We start from the raw sequence: 22587 nt of genomic DNA, 5'->3' as shown, positions 1-22587 counted from the left end.
ACTGCCCAGAAAACATTGCGCCACCTCAGGCAAGGTAGGCGACCAGTGGAAGAGTATGTTACAGACTTCCGTCAAGCTGCGGTTGAATCTATGTGGAATGAGGCAGCCCTCCTAGATCAATTCCGTTTAGGTCTTTCGGACCCTTTGAAAGATGAACTGGCACGCGTTGGGATACCTACCTCCCTGGAAGTACTTATAGACTTGGTGATTCAGATTGATCGCCGTTTACGTGAACGTAGACAGGAGCGTACCTTGGAATCCAGCCCTCCGAGGCGTCGGCTCTATCAGGCCCCTGCTCCAGCTCCAGCCCCTACTCCTGCGGTTGTCCGATCTCCTCAGATTTCTTCTCCCTCCATGGAGGAACCAATGCAGATAGGCCTCTTTCGGGGACCACTTTCAGCCGTGGAGCATTCCAGAAGAAGGACATTGAATCTCTGCCTTTACTGCGGCAAGGCTGGCCATATGCTCCGCGAGTGCCCTGTAAGACCCTCTAAGTTGGGAGGTAAGCTGTTTACGATGCATTCCACAGAGAGACCCACTGTGTTTCGTTCTGCTCCTCACTTATCCGTCTCTCTCATTCTACAGTGGACTGAGGGTTCCGTCACCACGTCGGCCATGGTGGACTCCGGTGCCAGCGGGAACTTCATGGATTCAGCGTTTGCTTCCATGCATCGTATACCTCGTCTCACCAAGTCCAAAGCTCTGCATATTCACCTGGTCGATGGTAATCCTCTAGCCTCTGGTCCTGTTACTCAAGAGACCACTCACCTTACTCTTTGCCTGGGAACCCGTCATCATGAACTTCTTCAATTTGATTTAGTCCAGTCCCCCTTGTTTCCTGTTATCCTCGGTTTACCTTGGTTAAGACGGCATAACCCATGTATAAATTGGGAGAAGGGAACACTCTCCTTCTCCTCCATCCATTGCAGAACTACTTGTTTATGTCAACGCACTCCTCCACATGGACAGTTGCTTTCTCTGGAGTCACAACCTGTCAACAAGATAACGCCGGGTATCCCTTCCGACTACTATACCTTTGCCGATGTTTTTGAAAAGAAGGGTGCAGACAAACTCCCGCCTCATCGCAGTTATGACTGTCCTATTGACTTGCTTCCTGGTGCTCCCATTCCGTACGGACGTATTTATCCTCTCTCGGGTCCTGAACTCAAGATTTTAAAAGACTATATTGATGATGCTCTTAAGAAAGGGTTTATAAGACCTTCTACTTCTCCGGCCGGTGCAGGCATGTTCTTCGTGGGAAAGAAAGATGGGGGACTGCGTCCTTGTATAGACTATCGTGCTCTTAATGACATTACAATTAAAAACCGTTATCCGTTGCCCTTGATACCTGAACTATTAGATCGTCTTAGCTCGGCCCATATTTATACCAAGCTTGATCTACATGGGGCATACAATTTGGTACGAATAAGAAAAGGAGACGAGTGGAAGACGGCCTTTCGGACACGGTACGGACATTTTGAGTACACCGTGATGCCGTTTGGTTTATGCAACGCCCCAGCAACCTTTCAACATTTCTTGAATAATGTATTCCGGGACTATTTGGATGTCTTCGTTGTAATTTATTTGGATGACATATTGATATATTCAGTAACCCTGAAAGAGCATCGAGAACATGTACGCAAGGTTCTCGTCCGTTTACGTGAAAATAATCTTTACGCTAAATTGGAGAAATGTGCATTTGAGACTGACACAGTGGAGTTCCTCGGGTACCTTGTAACCCCCCAAGGGATTCAGATGGATAACAAGAAAGTTCAAGCCATCACCTCCTGGTCTTGCCCTACCAATAAAAGAGAGGTCCAACGTTTTATAGGCTTCGCTAATTTCTATCGAAGATTCATTTGTGATTTCTCTAAAGTAATACAGCCTCTTACACTTTTGACCAAGAAGGAGGGTAGGTTCGCCTGGACTCCTCCCGCTCAAGTGGCCTTTGATCGTCTCAAGTGTCTCTTTACCTCAGCCCCTATCCTTGCTTTCCCTGATCCCTCCAAACCTTATATTTTGGAAGTAGACGCTTCTGACTCTGCGATAGGGGCTATACTGTCTCAAAGAGATGGCCCTCAGAACATGGTACACCCAGTTGCTTTTTTCTCCAAGAGACTGACTCCTCCCGAGAGGAATTATGATGTCGGTGACCGCGAATTACTCGCCCTAAAATCTGCCCTTGACGAATGGAGACATCATTTAGAAGGTGCTACTCATCCTGTACTGGTGTACACTGACCATCGTAACCTGGAGTATCTCCGCACAGCTAAAAGGCTAAAACCTCGCCAGGCTCGTTGGGCCTTGTTTTTTAGTCGATTTCATCTTAACATTACATACCGTCCGGGATCCAAGAATGGCAAAGCGGATGCCCTGTCACGTATGACTGAAAGATTTGAGAGTACACCAGACATTGATGAGACCATCTTACACAAGGGTCATTTCCTAGCATCCTTCCCGTCTATGTGGGATAGACTTCGTTACCATAGCACCTCTAAGAGATTTACTGCCCCTCGTTTCTGTACTCGTAAGGAGGGGTTGCTGTACTTCCGCGACAAGATTTTCGTTCCACCTCCTGTACGACAGGAGGTAATCCGTCTTCACCACTCTACATTGGCTGCAGGACACGGAGGTTCACGTAAAACTATGGAGTTAATCCAACGTCTCTTTTGGTGGCCGGCTATGCGCAAAGAGATCCTCGCCTACGTTTCAGCTTGCCAAGTGTGTGCTACTTCTAAGACCTCACGCCAACGACCTGCCGGATTTCTTCAACCACTACCAGTACCTGAACAACCATGGACTGATATTTCAATGGATTTTATTGTAGATTTACCTAATTCACATGGTTACACAACTATCTTGGTAGTGGTGGATCGGTTCACCAAGATGGCCCACTTCCTACCAGCCAAAGGTCTACCCAATTCCTCTGAAACAGCCACTTTATTCCTCAAAGAGATCTTCCGTCTTCATGGCTTACCCCGCTCAATCACCACTGACCGTGGAACACAGTTCACCTCTCGTTTCTGGCGTGCCTTCTGCAGGGGACTACAGATACAGCCCAACTATTCCTCCTCTTTTCATCCTCAGAGCAACGGGCAGACTGAACGAGTTAATCAGATACTCGAACAATACCTACGTTGCTACATAACTTACCTTCAAGATGACTGGATCCAATTATTGCCAACAGCCGAATATGCCTATAATAACCAAACACAAAGAACTATTGGCTGTTCCCCTTTTTTCGCCAACTTTGGGTATCACCCTGCTTCCCTGCCAGCTGTGCCTATATCCGATTCGGTGCCTGAAGCTGCAACGAGACTTCAGCATCTCATCCAGTCCTTTAATACCATACGAACCAACATCCTTAAAGCCCAAGAGTCCTACAAGAACTATGCTGATCGCCTTCGTTCTCCAACCCCGTGTTACCAAAAAGGAGACAAAGTATGGCTCTCCACTACACATCTCCGCCTATCCTGTCCCTCGAAGAAACTTGGTCCTCGCTTTATTGGTCCGTTTTCCGTCATTGAGATGGTTGGTGTCGCTGCAGTCCGTCTCCAGTTACCCAACAAATATCGTATCCACCCTGTTTTTCACATTTCCCTTGTGAAACCCTGGAGACCCTCGTCAGATCCTCCTCCTCCACCTCCTGTGCAGATTGCAGGAGAGAATGAATACGAGGCTCAGCACATTCTTGATTCCCGCATAAAGAACGGCCGGTTAGAATATTTCATACATTGGAAGGGTTATGGGGTGACGGATCGTTCCTGGGAACCCATTAGTAATATTCATGCGCCTGTTAAACTCCGTGCATTTCACCGTAACCACCCTGATCGCCCCAACCTTGAACGCCCCCGGAGGGGTCGTCTAGGGGGGGGGTTCTGTAAGGCACGTACCGCCCGGCGTACGGTACGTGCCATTCAAGGTCCGGGACTTACCTCCCGTGGCAGACCGCGTCTGCTCGTGACAGGCTCCCGGTCCCTGTCGCCGGCTCGGGCAATCTGTTCTTCACTCCCCGCGTCCACGCGGGGAGCTGGGGGACACGCCGGCGACGCGGCACTGGTCCCCACGGAGGGGGCGGCGCTCCAGCACGCCGCCCTAAGTTCCTCTTCTCCTGCTCACAGTATGCAGGGGGGAGGGGGAGGAGTGGGGAGAGAGGCTTCCCCTGGAGGGGCGGCACCTCTGGTGCCGTCTCACAGGAGAGAGATGGTTGGGGGCGGAACCGAGGGCGGAGATCCAGGCGTGACGTCAGACGCCACGTCTGGGATCTCAATAAAACCCTCAAGCTCCCTTATGTCGGCGCTCAGATATTCTGAGACGCTCTGTGCCCTACACAGCGTCTCCTGTACTGTGCTCCTTCACCTATTTGTTTCCTGATTTGATCTGTTACCTGACCCTTGCCTGTGACCTGTTTATGCTACCCTGCCGCCTGGACCTGACCCTTGCCTGTGACCTGTTTACGCTACTTCGCCGCCTGGACCTGACCCTTGCCTGTGACCTGTTTTCGCTACTTTGCTGCCTGGACCTGACCCTGGCCTGTTACCTGTTTATGCTATTTTGAGTACTGCCTCTACCTGAGTTTTCTACTGTGTCCTCTGGACTATTCTGGTTACCTCCAGTAGTCCTGCATTCTGGGCTCCTTCTACCCTGCTAAAACAGACACTTGCTGGTGTCTGATAATTAAGTATCTCATACCTAAAGTAATGAAGTGAGTCAAATGATTTCAAAATGGCACCTTTCCAGTAATGTGGAATATCTAAGTCATAATAGACGTACTTACACAGTGTCAGGACCCAAGCCAGCAGGTTCGTGTTGGAGCCCAGTTGCAGGGGATACTAGGGGCTCATGTATCATGATGGTAGGTACAGACAGGCACACAACAGACAGAAAAGCAGGAATGGAATCAAAGAATAAAGGGAAACTGTTGCAAGGACAGGGGAACTGTAGCAAGGACAGGGAAAACCCGAGTGGCAGGGCACACGGCTTTGAAGCCCTCAGGCAGGGCACACGGCTTTGAAGCCCTCAGGCAGGGCACACAGCTTTGAAGCCCTCAGGCAGGGCACACGGCTTTGAAGCCCTCAGGCAGGGCACACGGCTTGGAAGCCCTCAGGCTGGGAAAATGGTTTTGAAGCCCTCAGGCAGGGCAAATGGCTTGGAAGCCCTCAGGCAGGGCACACGGCTTGGAAACGGCTGGACAGGTAGATAAGCCTGGGACACGCCGGGGTCTGGTACACAAATCTGCATCATAAATGTAGCCAAGGTCATACACAGGAGATAAGAACAAAGTACAAGGAGCTATAGCTGCAAGCAGACTAACAGGGACCCAAGCGAAACAATGCAAAGGCCCAGACTTTAGGGCAGAGCAGGTATATAAGGGCAGGGCTAAACTCCGGTAAAGTGGCTCAGCTGTCCCAAGTAATTAGAAAGGGGGTGCTGCTGAGAGGAAAGGGAGGCCACACTGTTTAGATGAACAGTCTAAATATAGGCTTTTCTGTCACAAAATCCATTGGAATTTCTTGAACTTACTGTGTACTCTGTATAAAAGTACAGTTCACTGAAAATGATTTTCAAGCCCTGCTGAAAAATATGTGCCTCATTATACAGTAAATGAATAGATAAGTTCTTCAGCATTGAGAGAGAAAGACACAATGATGATTTGTAAGTATGTCTTCAAGTTGACTAATCTTTTAAACTCTGAATAAACATGTCTAGACAGTATGAGGGAAAGAAGACCCTTTTGAGATCATATATTTAACCTCACCCTAGACTTATTAAATAATATATTTTAAATTGCTTTACATTATGATAGAAAGCAAATGCACAATAGGTGTTTCATATTTTGGTTTCAACTGATATTTTGATTAAATGAGCTAGAATGACTTAATGTAAAGAATCATTAAAACCTAGCCCCTTTTTCCAAATCCTCTGTTTTACAGATCAATGGACTAAGTCTGTAAAACTCTGCTTTTGTAACAATAGGTATGATCTAAACTTCCTGTTCTCTGGATTTGTACTATAATACTCTCTGTTAAGCTGTTTCTATCATTTGGTGGAAGTTCATTTTTTCTGGTAGCACTTAAAAGGGTAGGGTGAGGAGGAAGGAGAAAAGGGTAGGGCAGGGCAGAAGAAGTAATTCATTATGTAAATTACTTAGCGGGTTAAAATAGTACAGAAGGTTTAAGCTAGATACCTAGAAAACATTTATACTTTTTTTAATAAAAAAAAAGTCAAAACAATTATGGAGAGTACTTATTTTTAATAACCTCTATAGATTACATTGTGATTTCCTTCACTCACCCAATCCTTTTCTAATGTGAACAAAATACCTCTGAGGTCCTGAAAACATATAACTCTACATGTTTTTTCCATGCTGGCCCAATAAAAAATATCAGCTTCGGGGAAGAAACTCCATTCTCTCTTGTGGTAATACAGCAAGATCTATCATCTCCAATCATAGCAGTAAACATTTAAGCCTCTAGTGTCACTTTAAGGACAGAAAATGAATATCAAAAAGTAGTAGGTTTTGTTACGCTAATTGCTTCTCATTTGCTTGAAGCAATTAGCTATGAAATCCCCCATTAACAGAAACTTGCTTCTAAAAAGGTATTGTTTGGAATATTCTAAAAACCAAAGCCCTGAAGTAATTATATAGTAACACAGCGTACTAACTGCTCCACTGAATAGGATATTGTGAAGTAGAGTTAGTATCCTCAACATTCACGCAGTGCTAAAATAACAACGTGGGATTGGTCATCTTAACCCGTTTTATTTCAAATACAAATGGTTATTGTGAAACAGTGTAAAATATAGCAGTTTTCCTACTCCCATTTGCTGAAACACACTAAGCAGGGTTAATAATAAATACAATTTAACATTTTTATTTCAGGCTTTAGGTTTGTACAAGTAGGTTTTTTTTTGACAAGTCAGAACTCCTTTGTGCTACGACTCCTTTGCTATAGCAGTAAAAACAAGTTCTTAGCAGACCTTTTCTTAAAAGGTCCCATAGTAAATTAAGTGCTACATTAAAAACAGTTGCTGAACTCAAACAAGGCGACACATCCTAATTAGCAGCATAAAGAGATATAATAATGAATTGATGATGAAAATTTACCATAAACATAATCAGGGCTGCCTTTAATATTGATTGGGCAAGCATTTGCTCCCCGCCCCCTCCTCTCCCTGGCATACAATCTATGTATCTACAGATTAGGAGGAGACTGCCAGAGTCAGTGCGGTCTTCCCTCCATCAACTGAATATAATATATATAGAATTGTGAAGTATTCCTCCTACAGTGTAATACAAAGGCAGCTTCTTCAACAGTATTCCAGCACAAATTTGTGACAGCACCAAAATAAAGTCCAACAGAGTTGAAAGAATGTTAACAGCTCATGCCCAGCGCATTTCATCCCAAAATAGGCTTCCACCACCAAAGGGGTTAATTCCCTAAAGGGAGAGTTGTAATTAGAGTTGCGTTTCAGCTCCTTGACCTTATTATACATTATGAATAGCCAACCCCAGTGAGCTTCAGTTTTAGGAAGATCTTGGCTGGCCATGTATAATGTATAGCTAGATCAGTTCTGGAAAGTCACGTTGAATTATGCATTCTGCAGGGCCAGCTCTGACCTTCTTGCAGGACAAACTTGCTAGTGATAATAGTAAATGGCAAATAGTAAAATAATGAAAAGGAAAACCACTATCCTGCAAACTCTCCTGGCAATTCTCTCTATAGTGAACAAACTAAAGCGCCATCAATCTAAAAGTGGCAGAACTGAGCAGCTGTGCAGAGTGTTTCATATAGATGTATGGGGAGATAGAGGGTGGTTAGATGAAATACACCGCAATACTGTGAAATACCTTGTGAAAAAAAGGCTACTACATAGATCTTTTTCTGTACATAACTAGCACAAGAAGGTCTATTTGCTAAAATGCACGCGTAAAGTGCAAACTAATGATTAAAAAAATCTTGCAACTCATCCAAATCACTTCGCCAACCCACATAAAAAAATCACCCCCAGCTCACATACCAGCAACTGCAGGAGGATAAAGAAGATGGGGCTTGAAAAAAGAAAGCAACTTGCAAATTAATGACTCACTAGTTACTTGACATGTGCATATTTCCACCTTTCCCCCCCAAGTGGAATTTAAGGTGACATCTGTGTCCGCTCATATCATGCCCTCACCTGAAACTCAAAAACATTAAACTTTCTTGCATTTGCAAACAATTTCTACATTAGTATATATACAAATTGTTTTGTGAGTTTTAGCATGTGTGAGAATACAGCAGAGTCCCATCAGTCAAGTTAACCCTTAGCCTAACTGGGCACTTATGTCTAAGCAAACAGACCAAATAGTACTATCCGTCTTGCACTGTGACAATGCCATGTGCTGAATATGCAAAAACCTTTCCCCAATACATGGAACACTCCATACTTGTGAAACCCCTGTAAAAAAATTGTCTGGTATTCTGAATTTTAAAGCAACATTTGAATTTTCATGAGAATCTACTTCACATATAGTATATGTAATTGTATTAATAATTGTGTTGTAGCAAACCGATGAATCCATATACATATACATATGAACCTTCTACTACAAGTAATATTTGAAAATTAATTCAGAATCCAACGGACATTATCTGTGGACTTCTGTAAAAGGTAGAAAATCAGCCACTTCACTTAAATGCAACCTGTGTTGCTTGAACAGGTCAGACAGTTTTGGTGGACCATAACCATATCATTTTTGCATAGTTGGTTTACCATTGAGCTGCATTTAGGGTTTCCAAAGGGGCAGTTTTTGACCAGCGTTATCATATTTTAGAGGTCTAGCCAGTTGCAGGTTGGATACCCAGACCAGCTCTACAGGGGACTGTGTAGGGAGAAAGCTGTGATCTAAAATTGATTGTCTCCACTGACAATAGGACCTGGCATTGATTGCTCCCCAATGACTGATACAATGTAACAGAGCTTGCAAGAAGCACTGATACTTTTAAAGAGAATGGAAGGAGCAGACAACCTCCCCTCTGTCAGCAGATAGATGCACAGTTACTAACCCATGCAGCACATTAATCAAAGTAACCTGTGCCTTTTCACTCTGTTGCTACGTGTGTGTTTTTGGGGTTCCCTGACCCTACTAATATGCTCTATTTAGTCAAGTATTTTTGGTTTCAATTTGGAAAACCAGGTTTACAGTACATCAGAATGTGTTTCACCATGAAGAACGGCAAAAAATCTTAATGTTATTCATAGGGCTGATTTGAATTAAATTATTCTACTGAGAGTTGCTGTCAGATGGCAACGGAGCCTTTGTTCAAATTTAAAAATTTATTTTCTCTTACCTCTACATAGAGAATCGGAAAAATTCCAATCTTGTCTCCCAACATTCCTTCTGCCCAGTTATCATCGACACGTCTGATCACAGTCAGAATTTCATCCTGCAAAAAAAATATTGTTTTATGTCACGGCATTTCTTAAACAAATAAAGTAGATAAAGAGGAAAATATGAAACACACTTCACCAGCATCAGATATGGATGAACGGAGACCAAACTGAATGAAAGGTGCATATAACAATTACCCAGAATGAATATGTGGTTACAGTACTTTTATATATATATATGTTTTTTATAGTGATACATTTGTGGTGTGTAGGAAAAATGTACAAATATTATATTTGCAGCAGCTTAAGTGTAAGCAGTTTTTGTCATATTTCCAATGTTTATTTCTTCTAACACTAGTGTGATTCTGCGTAAAATGCCCTCAAGCTACACATGCAGGGCAGGAGCACAATACTATTCAATCACATAGCAAATAAAAGGTGCGGGTCCGGCAAGTGACCCAAAATGAAAACCCTTCTCTTTTACTGCACAAGGGAAGCAGGAATGTAGCAGGGTAACATAACATGACCACACTGCTTTCCTGCTTGCCCAGGTTGGTACAAGAGAGGTTGCTGGCACAGTGTGCAAGTGCCACCGTAATTTCTGCAGGTGAGCTAACGGCATCCGGGGGGGGGGAGTGTGCGAGATGTATTTAGTTAATACATATAATCACAGACTATATGTTGAGGTTATCACAAAACTATGACCCGTTTCATCCCAAATTTCCTCTGGGCTGACTTTGCTAAGATGGACTACAGACTTCTGACTTCAAATGTACTAAAAGAGAAGGATTGCTTGCAGATTGCAAAACAAAAAGGTTGTAACACTTTCCAAAGATGTAAACATCTCTCCCGGGGCAGATAAAACTTAGTAGAGCCAGCATGAGGTTTACAGCTATCTTCATCAGTGAGCTTGGCGGAAATGGTACTCAGTGGGTCTGATCCATGAACTTTCAGGTCTTCTTATCCCAGCCTATTGTAGGGGAGTGTGAATGATGGTGCAAGTTCCATATTAACCCACATTATTTGTAGTGGAAGAGAATACATTTAGCAGACTCCCTGTGCTCTGTAATAAAAGGCGGTGATCCTGGCAGACTCCAGACCAGCAGATATTATACAGTGTTTCACTGGAGTGCCTCAAGACTTTTTCACTCCTCCAGTTTTCTTTGTATCATCCTCCTCAGTGGGATTTTTTTACTCCTAGCAAGTGACCTATTTTGAACGCAATAAACTCCTCTTCATATATTTTTTATTTTTTTTACAAATGATAATATATCTTTTCAGTACTACAAAAAATGACAGTACTTAGAAAATGCTACAGCTGCTGGCCAGAGAGTAAAAATAAGCTAACAGGAATTCAGAAATGTACAACATATGACTTAAATGAAGACAATCATGAACGTTAACACAAAATGATCATGAACTCTATCATACATGCCATAAAATGATATTCTTATCCCATAGATGTTTCTGGTTCCTTGTTAAGACTGCGTATCAATAGTGAATAACCTGCATAGATTCAACTTGATTTAGCAATTTGACCGATACGGGTGATGAGCATGGATGTTGCTCCTTATATACCCATCTATAACTGGAATCTCTCCAGGTTCAGACCCCTGTGCGCATGTGTGGAAAATGAGAGGCATTTGATTGAGTCATTGATTGACTGCTTTAATCAGTGGCAAGAAATGTCAGACCACAATGGAGGAGAGCAGTTGCTACAGCAGAACTACAACTTATAGGACAGGTAAGTGCTTTATTTTCCTTCTGTTTTCGAAAAATGCATATTAAAAGTACTCTTATATGCATATGTAGTGGGGGAGTCCCTTTAGGCATGCAGAGTATTTTCTCATGTTTCTCCAACCACTTACACCACAATCACTCAACTCCCCGGTTAGCGCCCTATTTAGATTATCTAAAAAGCGGCTTAAGGCAGCTGCTGCTACATGCTTCAGAAAAGTCAGTGTAGGGATGTACACCGGAGGCTGATTTTATGCTTCTCATGAGACAAAAATGTATCCACTGTCTAAACTCTGTCCGTACTTAGGTAATTAGGTAATGAACTGCTTTCTTGTAACTGTGCATCACCTATTACGGAGCAAACTCCTCCCAATTCTATGCCCTATCAGTATAGATTTTATCTTTTGATCACTGGGACCAACAATAGTCTTTGCATAATTTTAAATGAGACCTGCCTCCAACAACATAATGCAGGGTATAACATCAATATATATTTTCAGTTAAATGTACCCTAAATATTCTTGTAGCAGAAAACCTTATTTTAAAGTCTCGTCTCATGACTGCAGAATGGGAACATTATTATAAAGTAACTCGACATAAACTTGCGCTCAGAGTATTGCTTACAATGTTCCTTTCAGGTGTTTTCTATGTACCATCTTCCAATAAGTGTGTCTTATACACAAATCAATTATGCACATTGAATGTGTTGCCAGCCAAATAGGACTGCTTGGATTGCCCTGCCCTCTGGGATGAATGTACCAGCCATGTATTTCGGTTTATTTCTTTCGGTTAACGGTTTAGTTATAAATGTTTAGAATGTTTAAAATATTTTGCATAATATATTTTTTGTTTAGATGGCATTTCAAAAATGTTGTTGTTAACCTTTATTTAATTATAGCAGATAACGCAATATACAATATTCCTTTAGAATTTGAAATAGACATTATCACTAGATTCAATGATTGGATACATTGTCAGGTTCTTGCTAATAGATATCCAGTCTGATAATAGAATTTTCTGATGGTCCTCTTATAGAATCAAATAAAATTAGGGAAAGAAAATGAGGAAAAGTCCCTTTTTAGATTCCAAGAGAAAGCAAAAAGCAAACCAATCTTTTTCCACTGGAGGAAAAAATATTTTTTAATATCATGTCTTCTAACCTCTCCTGGCTTTCTGAAGGTATTCAATACCTTTCAATGCTCAGTTATATTCTGTATGATCCATTTCATTAGATGTAATGCTCCTGCAAACATTCTCCAATCATGCTTGTGCCCTGCTTACTGTACTGTAAATGACCTTACTCGGCAAGCAATTTTGCTAAACCACATTCCATTTGTCTTCTGCAAATAAATGTTCTGGTTTAAGGACTAATGATATCCATCTAATATTATTGAATTGTTTTCATTTGTTTGGTAATACAGACAAATCATAATTGTGACTGTTTTGTTATCAATCTGAATAATGCTACCTTTTGCATGTGAATTTCAAAGCATTCACTTATGTTGCAATCATTATGATTAAAGATATTCTATCGCCACTTGATCCAAAGTGTCGATAAAGTAAGAGGTGCATATACAAGGCTGGGTATCAAGAGTTATACGTAAAACGTATTAAAAATGATAAAATGTATATACAACGTCAATAGAAAGTGTTAGAAACAGTCAATAGCATATACAGATATGCAGATTATTCTCTAGGAGGAAACAAGCGTTTGCAGGAGAGTTGTGGTTTCAACTCCTTGACTGCTCTATACACTATAAAAACCCATCCCAATTCCTTCTGCTGGAAGAACTTGACTGCCCCTTTATAATGCTTTAATGCGCTAAATCAACAGATCTCTTCAATGCGGGGACAGCTCAGTCTTTCTTTCTGAAGAAACTTGCCAGTTTGGCCAATCAGCAAGAATAATGAAGTAAGAGAGAGTTGAAACCACAACACCCATTCAAACTCTGAATCCTTCCAATATAGGATCAAGACCCAAATCTTGTAGAACCCCTTTATATACATTGTTGTGGCTTTTAGGGCTGTATAACACTGGGACACACTCATATCCAGCAAGCATTGAGAGTTTCTTGAGAGTATGGAATTCTTCCCTTGTCCTGGGGTATTTCTACATTTTATTATACATACATCCACTTCTTACCAAACAGCTTCTTAAATTACAAAAAAGTATTCAACCTCCTCTTGTGCCAGCCTCTAAACATGTTTAATTGTAGAAAAGCATATTTTAAGAAAGCCTTTACTTACCATCCCTATGATCTCCCATTTTTAAAAAGAAAAAACCTTACCCTCCCCATGTGCTCCTATACTTAGTAAAAAGAACAGGTCTTCCATTACACCCGTTTTATTAAGCTGCAAGTGCTCATGCTAATACGGTATATTAAAAAGCCTGCTTGTGGTGCTCAAAACCTTCAGTTTAACACCCCAGACCTAAACAGCATTTAACAATTTTCATTGAGAGCACAAAAAAGGTATATGTTGCAGTAGTTAAATTGTAAGCAAATGTTTACTCTAAAGAAGAGCTCTCAGGTCCGAAAGCGTATGTAACTTTACACCTTTTTCTATGTTGTCCCTATAAATGGTATCAACCTCGACTAACGTCTGTGATAAAAATGTGCAAGTAGAACGTTCATGATGATGGATCTCATAAGAATTCTATTAGCACCTACGTTTAGTATACCCTGCTTTTAAGTTTAATAGCTGTGCCTGTCTACCCACAATTGATTAATCCTCTCCTTGGATTTAGTTTACTGTCATGTAAGTCCTGTTTCTTGCTGCCAGATCTAAAGTGCTGGTACCTCAGTTGAAAATAAAAATCCGAACTTGATGGGCCAGAGCACTTGCCAAAGTAACGATGCTCCCCTCTAACATAAGATACCATAACTAATGTTGCCATTAGGGTTTTTAATGGTTTCTTTAGCACATTGTCTGCATGAGCTAAGCACTTGCTTTCCATTCCACATGCCACATACCTCCCAACCATCCTGTTATGGCAGAGCAATACCAGTTTTTGGTAATCTCCTTTACTTAGTAAATAGAAATATTTATATGTTATAATAACACCAAAATCCACCTCAATGTAAAGTGTGCAGTATAAGTTAAATCTATCTCCACGAACTGTACCTTTTTATAATTTTACCTTGGTAAATGATAAGCAGTCCTTGTCTTGATCTTTGTCCTTTATTTCAAAGTCATAAAGTGCTTTTCCCTGTGGTTGGGGTTGAGTAAGAGGTTTTATGCACTGGATATAACTAGCTGGAAAGAAGCCGCGGTTTCCATTCAATTCTCCATGATACCAGTTTTCATCAACCTTCCGTCGCAGAATAATGATGTCACCCTTGTTAAATTTAAGATCCCCAGGTTCTTTGCCTTCGTAGGTGTAGAGAGCTCTTCCACAGGGCAGCTGTGAGATATTCTAGAAGAGAAAATTTAAAGAATATCAGAATATTGAGGAGTCATGAATTAACAGGAACAAAAAATTAAAATTATTATAGTAATATATATATATTATATTGTACAGTTATATAGTTTCACAGATTTGAAGTGCAACTTATCAAGCAGCTAAAGGAATACATTTTTGAGAAAATAGAAAATAATAATTACATTTCCTTTACATAAGTCAGGGGTTGACTGTCTTTATTTGTATAAAATATGTTTTACATATAAAAAGACAAATCTCTCCACTTGCACCGCACTTAGCATTTAATTAAAGAGAATATTAGCTGAGGTTGTTGGGCCCTGTATAATTCCAACTAGGAACTGTTCTGTTCCACTATGACAAAACATCAATTGCACTTTGCAATATAACATGCAAATTAAATTTACAGATCTAACATTTAATTATTTCCTTTGAGGGTTTAATCGCACAAAACAACATAGAAACTTATCAACCTACTAGAGTGTGAGAATTAAGGGTACCCAGCAATAATTATGAGACAACAGGTGTAGGAAGGATGTTTCTAATGCTGCATATGCTGAAATATCACCTTTACGTCTCATCCACTCAATCGTGTATTGCTTTGAGGTACTGTACAACTTTTAAATAACCATTTTAAATAATAATAATAATAAGTAGGTATTAAATTTGTGTTTTCATTGTAATTACATTATGACAACAGATTACTCTACAGGCCGCAGAGACAGAGTATGTGTTTAATATTTATTTCAAAGACTATAGAAATAGCCCAAATAAGTACTACAAAAAAAAAAACATACAAATGCTGAAAACAAATTGTTAAAAATATGTATTATTATTATTGAGCACCCTTGAGTTACAGGGGCAGAATAGCCGGAAACGCAGAATTCCATTTTGTTCGATTTCGCATTTAACACATTTTCAAACTTGGCCAAAGGCTTCATTTAGATCACAGCCATGGCTGCTGCTAAGAGATATCGAAGTGATTCATTTGTGTAAGTGGTTAATTCAAAGTACTCCTCTCTACTTTTGTCAACACAAATCAACATACAGGCAAATATCCTCATGGCAACATGATGAATTTCTAAGGTAAAAAGGCAAGTATCTATCACCACGTTCCTTTACCACGCGAGCCATATTGTTACTGCTCAACAACAAAACAGAAGGAGATAAGAGTTCTTTTTTTCTTTCTTTCCCCAAAGGGTCTTTTAAGTGCACAGCAAGTGTTTCTAAAGCCCTCCAATTCAGCCATAAAAATAGATAACTCCCTTAATGCTCACACGGGGCCTAATTCAGTTCCCAGTACAGATTAAATAAAAAAAAAATCTAAAGCATGTTAATCCTAGCTTGATTTTGATAAAGGATACAGCCTTTTCTCTATCTGTTCAAGTCCAAGCAGCATAGTTAAATCCCTATACTTATCCACAAAATAATCTCATTGTTCTGAAGCATAGATTTACAATACCGCAGTTCTCCCAAGTACATGGTTCTTAGTAATTGAGTGCATTGATTTTCACTCATGTCTTTCGGGTTCAGGTCCATTCCGCCCCAGGTTCATGTCTGAATATGCTTCATATATACTGGTATTTAACAAAATCTTATTTGAATCAAGGTTAAAAATATGTATATACAATTTGAAGAATGGTATTTTAAACATGGTTTTCGGAACAGGCAGTAATCATTGCACGTTTGAGACGCATAAAACTAAAATGGAATAGAAATCAAAAGCACTTGATTGAATTCAATGCATCAATAGCTGTGTTTCCACCAGGACACAAATGACCACAGTACTCAGAACTGCTAGAAAATCACAATCTATAAAAATATAAGGAATGCCTGAATTACAGCAAATGCTGTAACAAGGACTGAGTAATACCTGCCTTCTAACACGTTATTGTTGTTCCGAGAAAAAACACAACTGGACAGCTGTTGCTAACCGTGTTTTGCCACGAATGGCCCAACATGTTATTCGCTTTAGCGGACATAGCCAGACACACAAGTCAACTCATCTTGATAACACAATTTCAAAGCCAGAGTAATTAATGTTAATTAATATTAATTGAATGATAATGTTTCATCAGGAAAGACCACATAGGCTTAAACTGAGTTGTACAGAAAGTTTTAGATATAGCAAGAGTCAAAGAATTCTTGGGAGAAGAGGTGGAAGTATTGTACAAGGTTTTATTACACCCCTCTGAGAATCAGAGGTTGAAACATGATATGGGAATAGACACTATAGATCAGTCCATTTCTTATTTCTTGAAATAAAATGATCACAATTGTTGCTTTAACTAAAAAAAAAGCATAAAGAGATATTTTGTAAAAGACATTTAACGATACTGTAGGAAAACAAAATGACAATCTTTATCACATTTTTTAAACAATAATCCAGAAATTGCTGATAGGGCAAGCAAGCGTAATTTCACAGTTCATATAATCCGTCCTAGTATTCATCTTTTCTGTCTCCTTTATTTTACAGAGCCGCACTTGTGAATGGGGAGAGCCCTTCACCTCGCAGTAATGACCTGTAAATTGAATGTGCTTCGGCGCTTACTGAGACTGATGAGTGCCATAGATTATATCTTAGCCTTTTAAATCTTTATAAATTCATTTTTAGTTCCTTCCTAAGAGACCATGTGCAGCCACCACAAGCATGGTCTTATCTTCATAACCACCTTCAGTTGGTTTTACATGTGAACTAAAATAGCGACAGATAAGGAATATGTTTTCATTAATTACGTTACATATATATATATGTCCTGATGAAAGTCTAATAAACAGACTGAAACGTTGATTAGGAAACTGCAGTTTCTGGAGTGATTATTTAAAGAAGTCCCTGGAGTGCCGGTAACTATTTTTGGATGTTATATATATATATATATATATATATATATATATATATATATATATTAAAATATTGAAAAAAATCAGTTTTGAATCATTAGCACAATCGGTCATCATTACATATAATACACAAAATGTTATAGCAAGCATTAGTTAACACATGTCTAGGGGACGCATGTTCTGTTCTCTCATTTTTTAATAACTCACATACAATCACTGTTTAGTGAATAGACCTCAGTCACTATGACCTCACCCAAAATCATCCTACCTACACCAAGCTTCCTTAGATCATCTGATATCAGCCACCTGACCTCAAGCTCATGGTATAGCCCAACTGTACTTGAATATTATTCTTATTAATTGTTTTATATGGAGCTATCATATTCCGTAGCGCTGTACAATGGGTAGACATGACATAACATGGGCCCTGCTCAAAACGAGCTTACCATAACCACCATTTTAATCTTTAATATGTTTGAGACATACAAGTATTAAATCACATTGATACAACACAATAATTGTGTCTTAATACAACAAATTGTGCAAGGGCTGCAAGTTTAGCTATGTAAATGCATATTGTGGGTTTAAAGTGTTATATATAATATTTGTGTTTTGGCTATTTAGATACTAAACATATAAGCATTTCTAAAGTGGAGAACTTTTAATGCTGTATCTCTACAGCCCCCCACTGAGCCTTGTAAAGTGCACAAACTAATAAAAAACATATATCAACAATAATGTGCCTCTCCAGATCACGAGTAAAGTTGCTGTGTGGAAATAAAATTGCATAAAGGCAAAAATGTTTTTGTGCATTGAAAAGTAGGAGTATAAAACTACTACAAAAATGCACAGTAATACATGTGCTTTCACCTTTAACCATTGCTTAAACAATGAAACTAGTCAAGTAGTGAAGAAAAATTATTTTGCCATTCATGTTTAATTGCATGTTACATGTTTTTCATCCTTTAAAGTGTACAGAGGTGATGGGGAGTTCAGATCTTGTGTGATGCAACAGTACTTTGCTTAGAGATGTACCGTGAGGTTTCATTCATCACTCTGTTCTATGCCCTTGCAATGGGATAAAGGTATACTGATGTTCATTTTATTCTTGTTCAAGTTATAAAATGCAGTTTCAGCACCATGGATAGCTACTCATATCACACAAGAGGAATGATGAGACAAGATTGTTGGGTAGTGAAATGATTGATAAAACCAATCTGGGAAGTGAGTGAGAGAGAGGGCACTTGATCCACAAATATTACAAAAATATGGAATTTGGAACTGGCCTATAGTATGCTTTGGTCCATTACAATCTGTTTCACAACCCTGTAGAATTTCATAAGGGATTTTATTAGATACAGGTTCCTTACACTCTGCAGTGATTAATAACCATCTTAGTATCTGCAGACAGAGCATACAAGCTTCACTTCCTGACCACCATTGGTTATCATTGGTTTTGGAATTTCTACCAAGTAACTGTTTGATGTGTAAGCATGAGTATTTGTTTCTTATGGTAACCGGGTGTATTGTGTATATCAACTAATAAGCACAATGTGTACAATACTCAATTAATCTGGTGCTGTAACAAAATAGGATGGACAAAGGCTGTTTTCGGTCTGCAGAGATAAAGACAGAGTATACAAACACAGACAGCCTGAGAGAACAGGCATTTAATCTGCCTATAATTCTATTTCATATAACAAAAACAGCTATGATCTTATTGAGAAGTATTGTCCCCCCATATAATACACTCTGTAACCCAAGCCAACCTTTGTGAAATGGGATTTCATATTGCCGCTACCTGGTAATCTATGTGTTGTCTTTACTCTCACAGTTATCCCCATTTAATGACTAGGTTTTAACATGTTATATCATTTCAGCTACAACAACAAAGCTGTCTTAGGCTAGGTTTCCACATGGGTATTTTTTTCAAAAACGCCCATAATAACGCCAATTCAGCCACATGGCGTTTTTTTTGTGAAAAAACGCAGCAGCCAGATGTTAGCTGTTCTTCAATAGGAAATCGCAGAATGCCATATCCACTTGGCGTTTTTCTGTTTGGCGTTTTTTCAGTCCTCTTTGGGGTTTTACTGCTTTTTTGGGCTCTGTGGCAGTTTTTCAAAATCGCAGCATGTTGACACTCTGGCGTTTTTTGCAAGGAAATCTTGGCGTTTTTCTCCAATAGAAGTCTATGGGAGAGAAAAATGCCATGAAAACGCCATGTGGGTTTTGCCTTGGCGTTTTGTATGGCGTTTTTTTCCACAGTTACAAAAAAGGGGCAGGACCCAGGAAGAGCTGCCATTTTCCCAGTACTGTGGTAAAACTTTTATCTGCTTGTACACTGTGTGCTGTCTCTGTGTAATTTATAAGCAGCATGGCACCCAGAATTGTCTTTGATGTGTCCAAGCTTATTCAACTAGTGAGTGTCCTTTGCAATTTGCACCATCATTTGGGGCCAATCTTCCTAGAGGACCACAAAACCACAGAAAAGAGACAAAAGGGTCCGCCGGGGTGTGTTTAAGTAGAACTCTACCAAGGAAATGACATCAGGAAGGGACAGATACTTGCCATTTATCCTAATCCCTTTTAGCTGGGTGAAAATTCTAACGTGTAAAGGCTGTAAAAACTGCCTTAGGTCAAAAAAAGCAATATCCACAGAAAGGCAACAACGCTGGAAAAAACGCCAGAAAAAACGTCAAAACGCAGGAAAATGCAGTGGCAGTTTTTCTGGCGGTTTTCCTGGCGTTTTTCATCAAGAAAATAACCCAGGGAAAAAAAACAGGTGGAAACCTAGCCTTAGAGCTAATCTTGCTCCTTTAGCCAATTTGATTCGTAGCTCATGCCACATACTGTCAATACTTGTCTGGTGTGCCACATAATTTCTTTCTATTTAGACACAAATGAGATTAAGAAAAGGCATGATAAAATACACAACTGCACAGAAACAAACAAAAAATCACATTTCAACATATGCTGGGAATATACAGCACTGTGCAAAAAGTTTTAGGCAGTTATGAACGTTTAGGTAAGTAAGAATGAAGTTAATAGTTTAGTTTTATCATTTAACAAAATGCAAAGTGAGTGAAAAATCCAACTCAATATCTGGTGTAACAACACAATCAGGGCCGGCCCGACAATGGAGCCGAGTGGGGCAACCGCTCCAGGCGGCACTTTTGAAGGGGCGGCACTTTGCCGCCCCAAGCCCTTTTTTTTTAATTTTTAAAAGCGAAAGAGAGAGAAAGGGGCGCGAGTGGTTTTCGCTTACCAAGCTGTCAGTACCCGCTCGGCGCCCCTCTCTCTCTGCTCTGCGGCGAGTCTCCCTGTTCGGTCTCGGTGCTCAGCATTACAAGGCGGCACCGAGACCGAACAGGGAAACTCGCCGCAGGACTTCTGAGAGGTAAGTACAAGGGGGGGGGGGGTGGCAGGGACGGAGGGAGAGGAAGGGTAGATAATGGGGGGGGGGGGGGGCGGCATTTTTAATTCGCCCTAGGCGGCATTTTGCCTTGGGCCGGCCCTGAACACAATCATTAACCAAAACAGAAACAGCTGTGTAAGAGGAATAAAACTGGGTGAGAAGCAGCCAAAGTCACTAACAAGGCTAGGTTGCTGAACAAAGTTTAATGTTAAAAGACTGAGCAAAGCAACAAGACACAAGGTAGTTATACTGCATCAACAAGGTCTCTCAGAGGCAGAAATTTAAAGGCAGACAGGGGTGTGAAGAACCACAACAAAACAGGCCATGTTGAGGGCCATAGGATCAGTGGTCAGCAAAGGAAACTTAGTGCAGCAGATGAGACACATCATGCTTACTTCCCTTCCCAATCAGAAGATGTCCAGAAGTGTCATAATCTCCGCATTGGCAGAAAACAGTGGGACCTTTGTACACCCATCTACTGTCTGGAGAAGTATGGTCAGAAGTGGCCTTCATGGAAGACTTGTGGCCAAAATTTCATGCCAAGCGAGTCAATTATTCATGAAAACACAGGAAGGGGGCTGCTGAAAAATAGAAGCAGGTGCTTTGGACCGAAATATTTGCCTATAGCAGAAGGCAGTTTGTTTACCGAAGGGCTGGAGAGTAGCACAAAATGGTGTTTTCAGGCAACAGTGAAGCATGTTATATGTTTGGAGATGCAAATTGAGTTGGAGGTTTGGTCAGAATTGTTTCCTCAATGCTGAGAAGTACAGGCAGATATATATCCATCATGCAATATAATCAGGAAGGGGCATCTGAGTGGCCGTAAATTTATTCTGCAGCATTACAATGACCCAAAACATACAGCCAAAATCATTAAGAACTAGACTTGTGCATTCGTCTTCGGGCGAACATGAAAACGAGCACGAAGAGGCCGTTTTTTTTGTTCGTTCCGAAGGAACGTAGAACAGAATACAGTGCCGGCAAACCGTAGGCGAAGACGAAGACTCACAATCACGAAGAATCGAAGATTCTTCGTGATCGTCTTCGTTTTTGCCGCGTAACCGCCAAAATTTCAAACAGGAGTGAGCTGATCCTCGTCTGTCCAATCAGCTCACTCTTGTGACGTAACGCTAAGGGTCTCGTCCAATGCCTGTGCTGCTGTTTTTTGAATTCTGAAGGCACCTTTATAAGACCAGAGCTTGCCTGAGAGATCCATTCATTTTTCGCTGTGACTGCTTTGGCAACACTGCTGTGCTGCATCCGAGCGTTACAGAGAGAGATTGTTCTGTTCTGTGTGAGACTGGTAAGCCTTAGCCTGCCATTTCTCACTGTGTACTTCATCCTCACTTCAGTGCTACTTAATTAATATATTTAATAATAATAATTTGATTAATTTAATTTTTTTAAAATTAATTTGTCATCAACTTTAGTGTAAGTGCTGTTGAGTTGACAGTGCACCCAGTGCCTCAGTGGCACTGGGGTGCCCTTGCCCTGGGCTGGCACTAGTGCCTATTGCCTGTCCTGCTTAAATAAATTAAATAGAATTTATAAATTACAATTTAATAGAATCTATAATTTAATAGTTCATTATAATATTATATATATATATATATATTTGTCAGTCATATATATATATATACTATAGTATACTAGTGTAGAGTGTACTGTAGACATTCATCTACTAGTGTCTAATTTAAAATCAGTAATATTAATTAATATAATTAATAATTGAATTCATTATAAAATTATATATATATTTGTCAGTTATAGTTAGTAATAGTATACTAGTGTAGAGTGTACTGTA

The 22587-nt window shown here is 40.3% G+C and overlaps 1 protein-coding gene across 1 annotated transcript in view; it reads right to left on the bottom strand.

The window, feature by feature from the left end:
- The window catches only part of LOC149289272 (E3 ubiquitin-protein ligase SH3RF3-like), a 183647-nt gene that overhangs the window by 55472 nt on the left and 105588 nt on the right, over positions 1–22587 (bottom strand). Inside the window, exons 4-5 of the mRNA XM_089490913.1 lie at positions 14249–14524; positions 9333–9428 (exon numbers count right to left, since the gene is read on the bottom strand). Coding sequence (XP_089347039.1) covers positions 9333–9428; positions 14249–14524 — 372 coding nt within the window. The remainder of the gene's footprint in view (positions 1–9332; positions 9429–14248; positions 14525–22587) is intronic.

The sequence above is a fragment of the Sceloporus occidentalis genome, unplaced genomic scaffold (genome assembly GCF_023333645.1).
Source record: "Sceloporus occidentalis isolate IW3139 unplaced genomic scaffold, rSceOcc1.0.p SCAF_47, whole genome shotgun sequence".
Lineage (NCBI taxonomy): Eukaryota > Metazoa > Chordata > Lepidosauria > Squamata > Phrynosomatidae > Sceloporus > Sceloporus occidentalis.
This window is presented reverse-complemented; position numbering and strand designations above follow the sequence as displayed.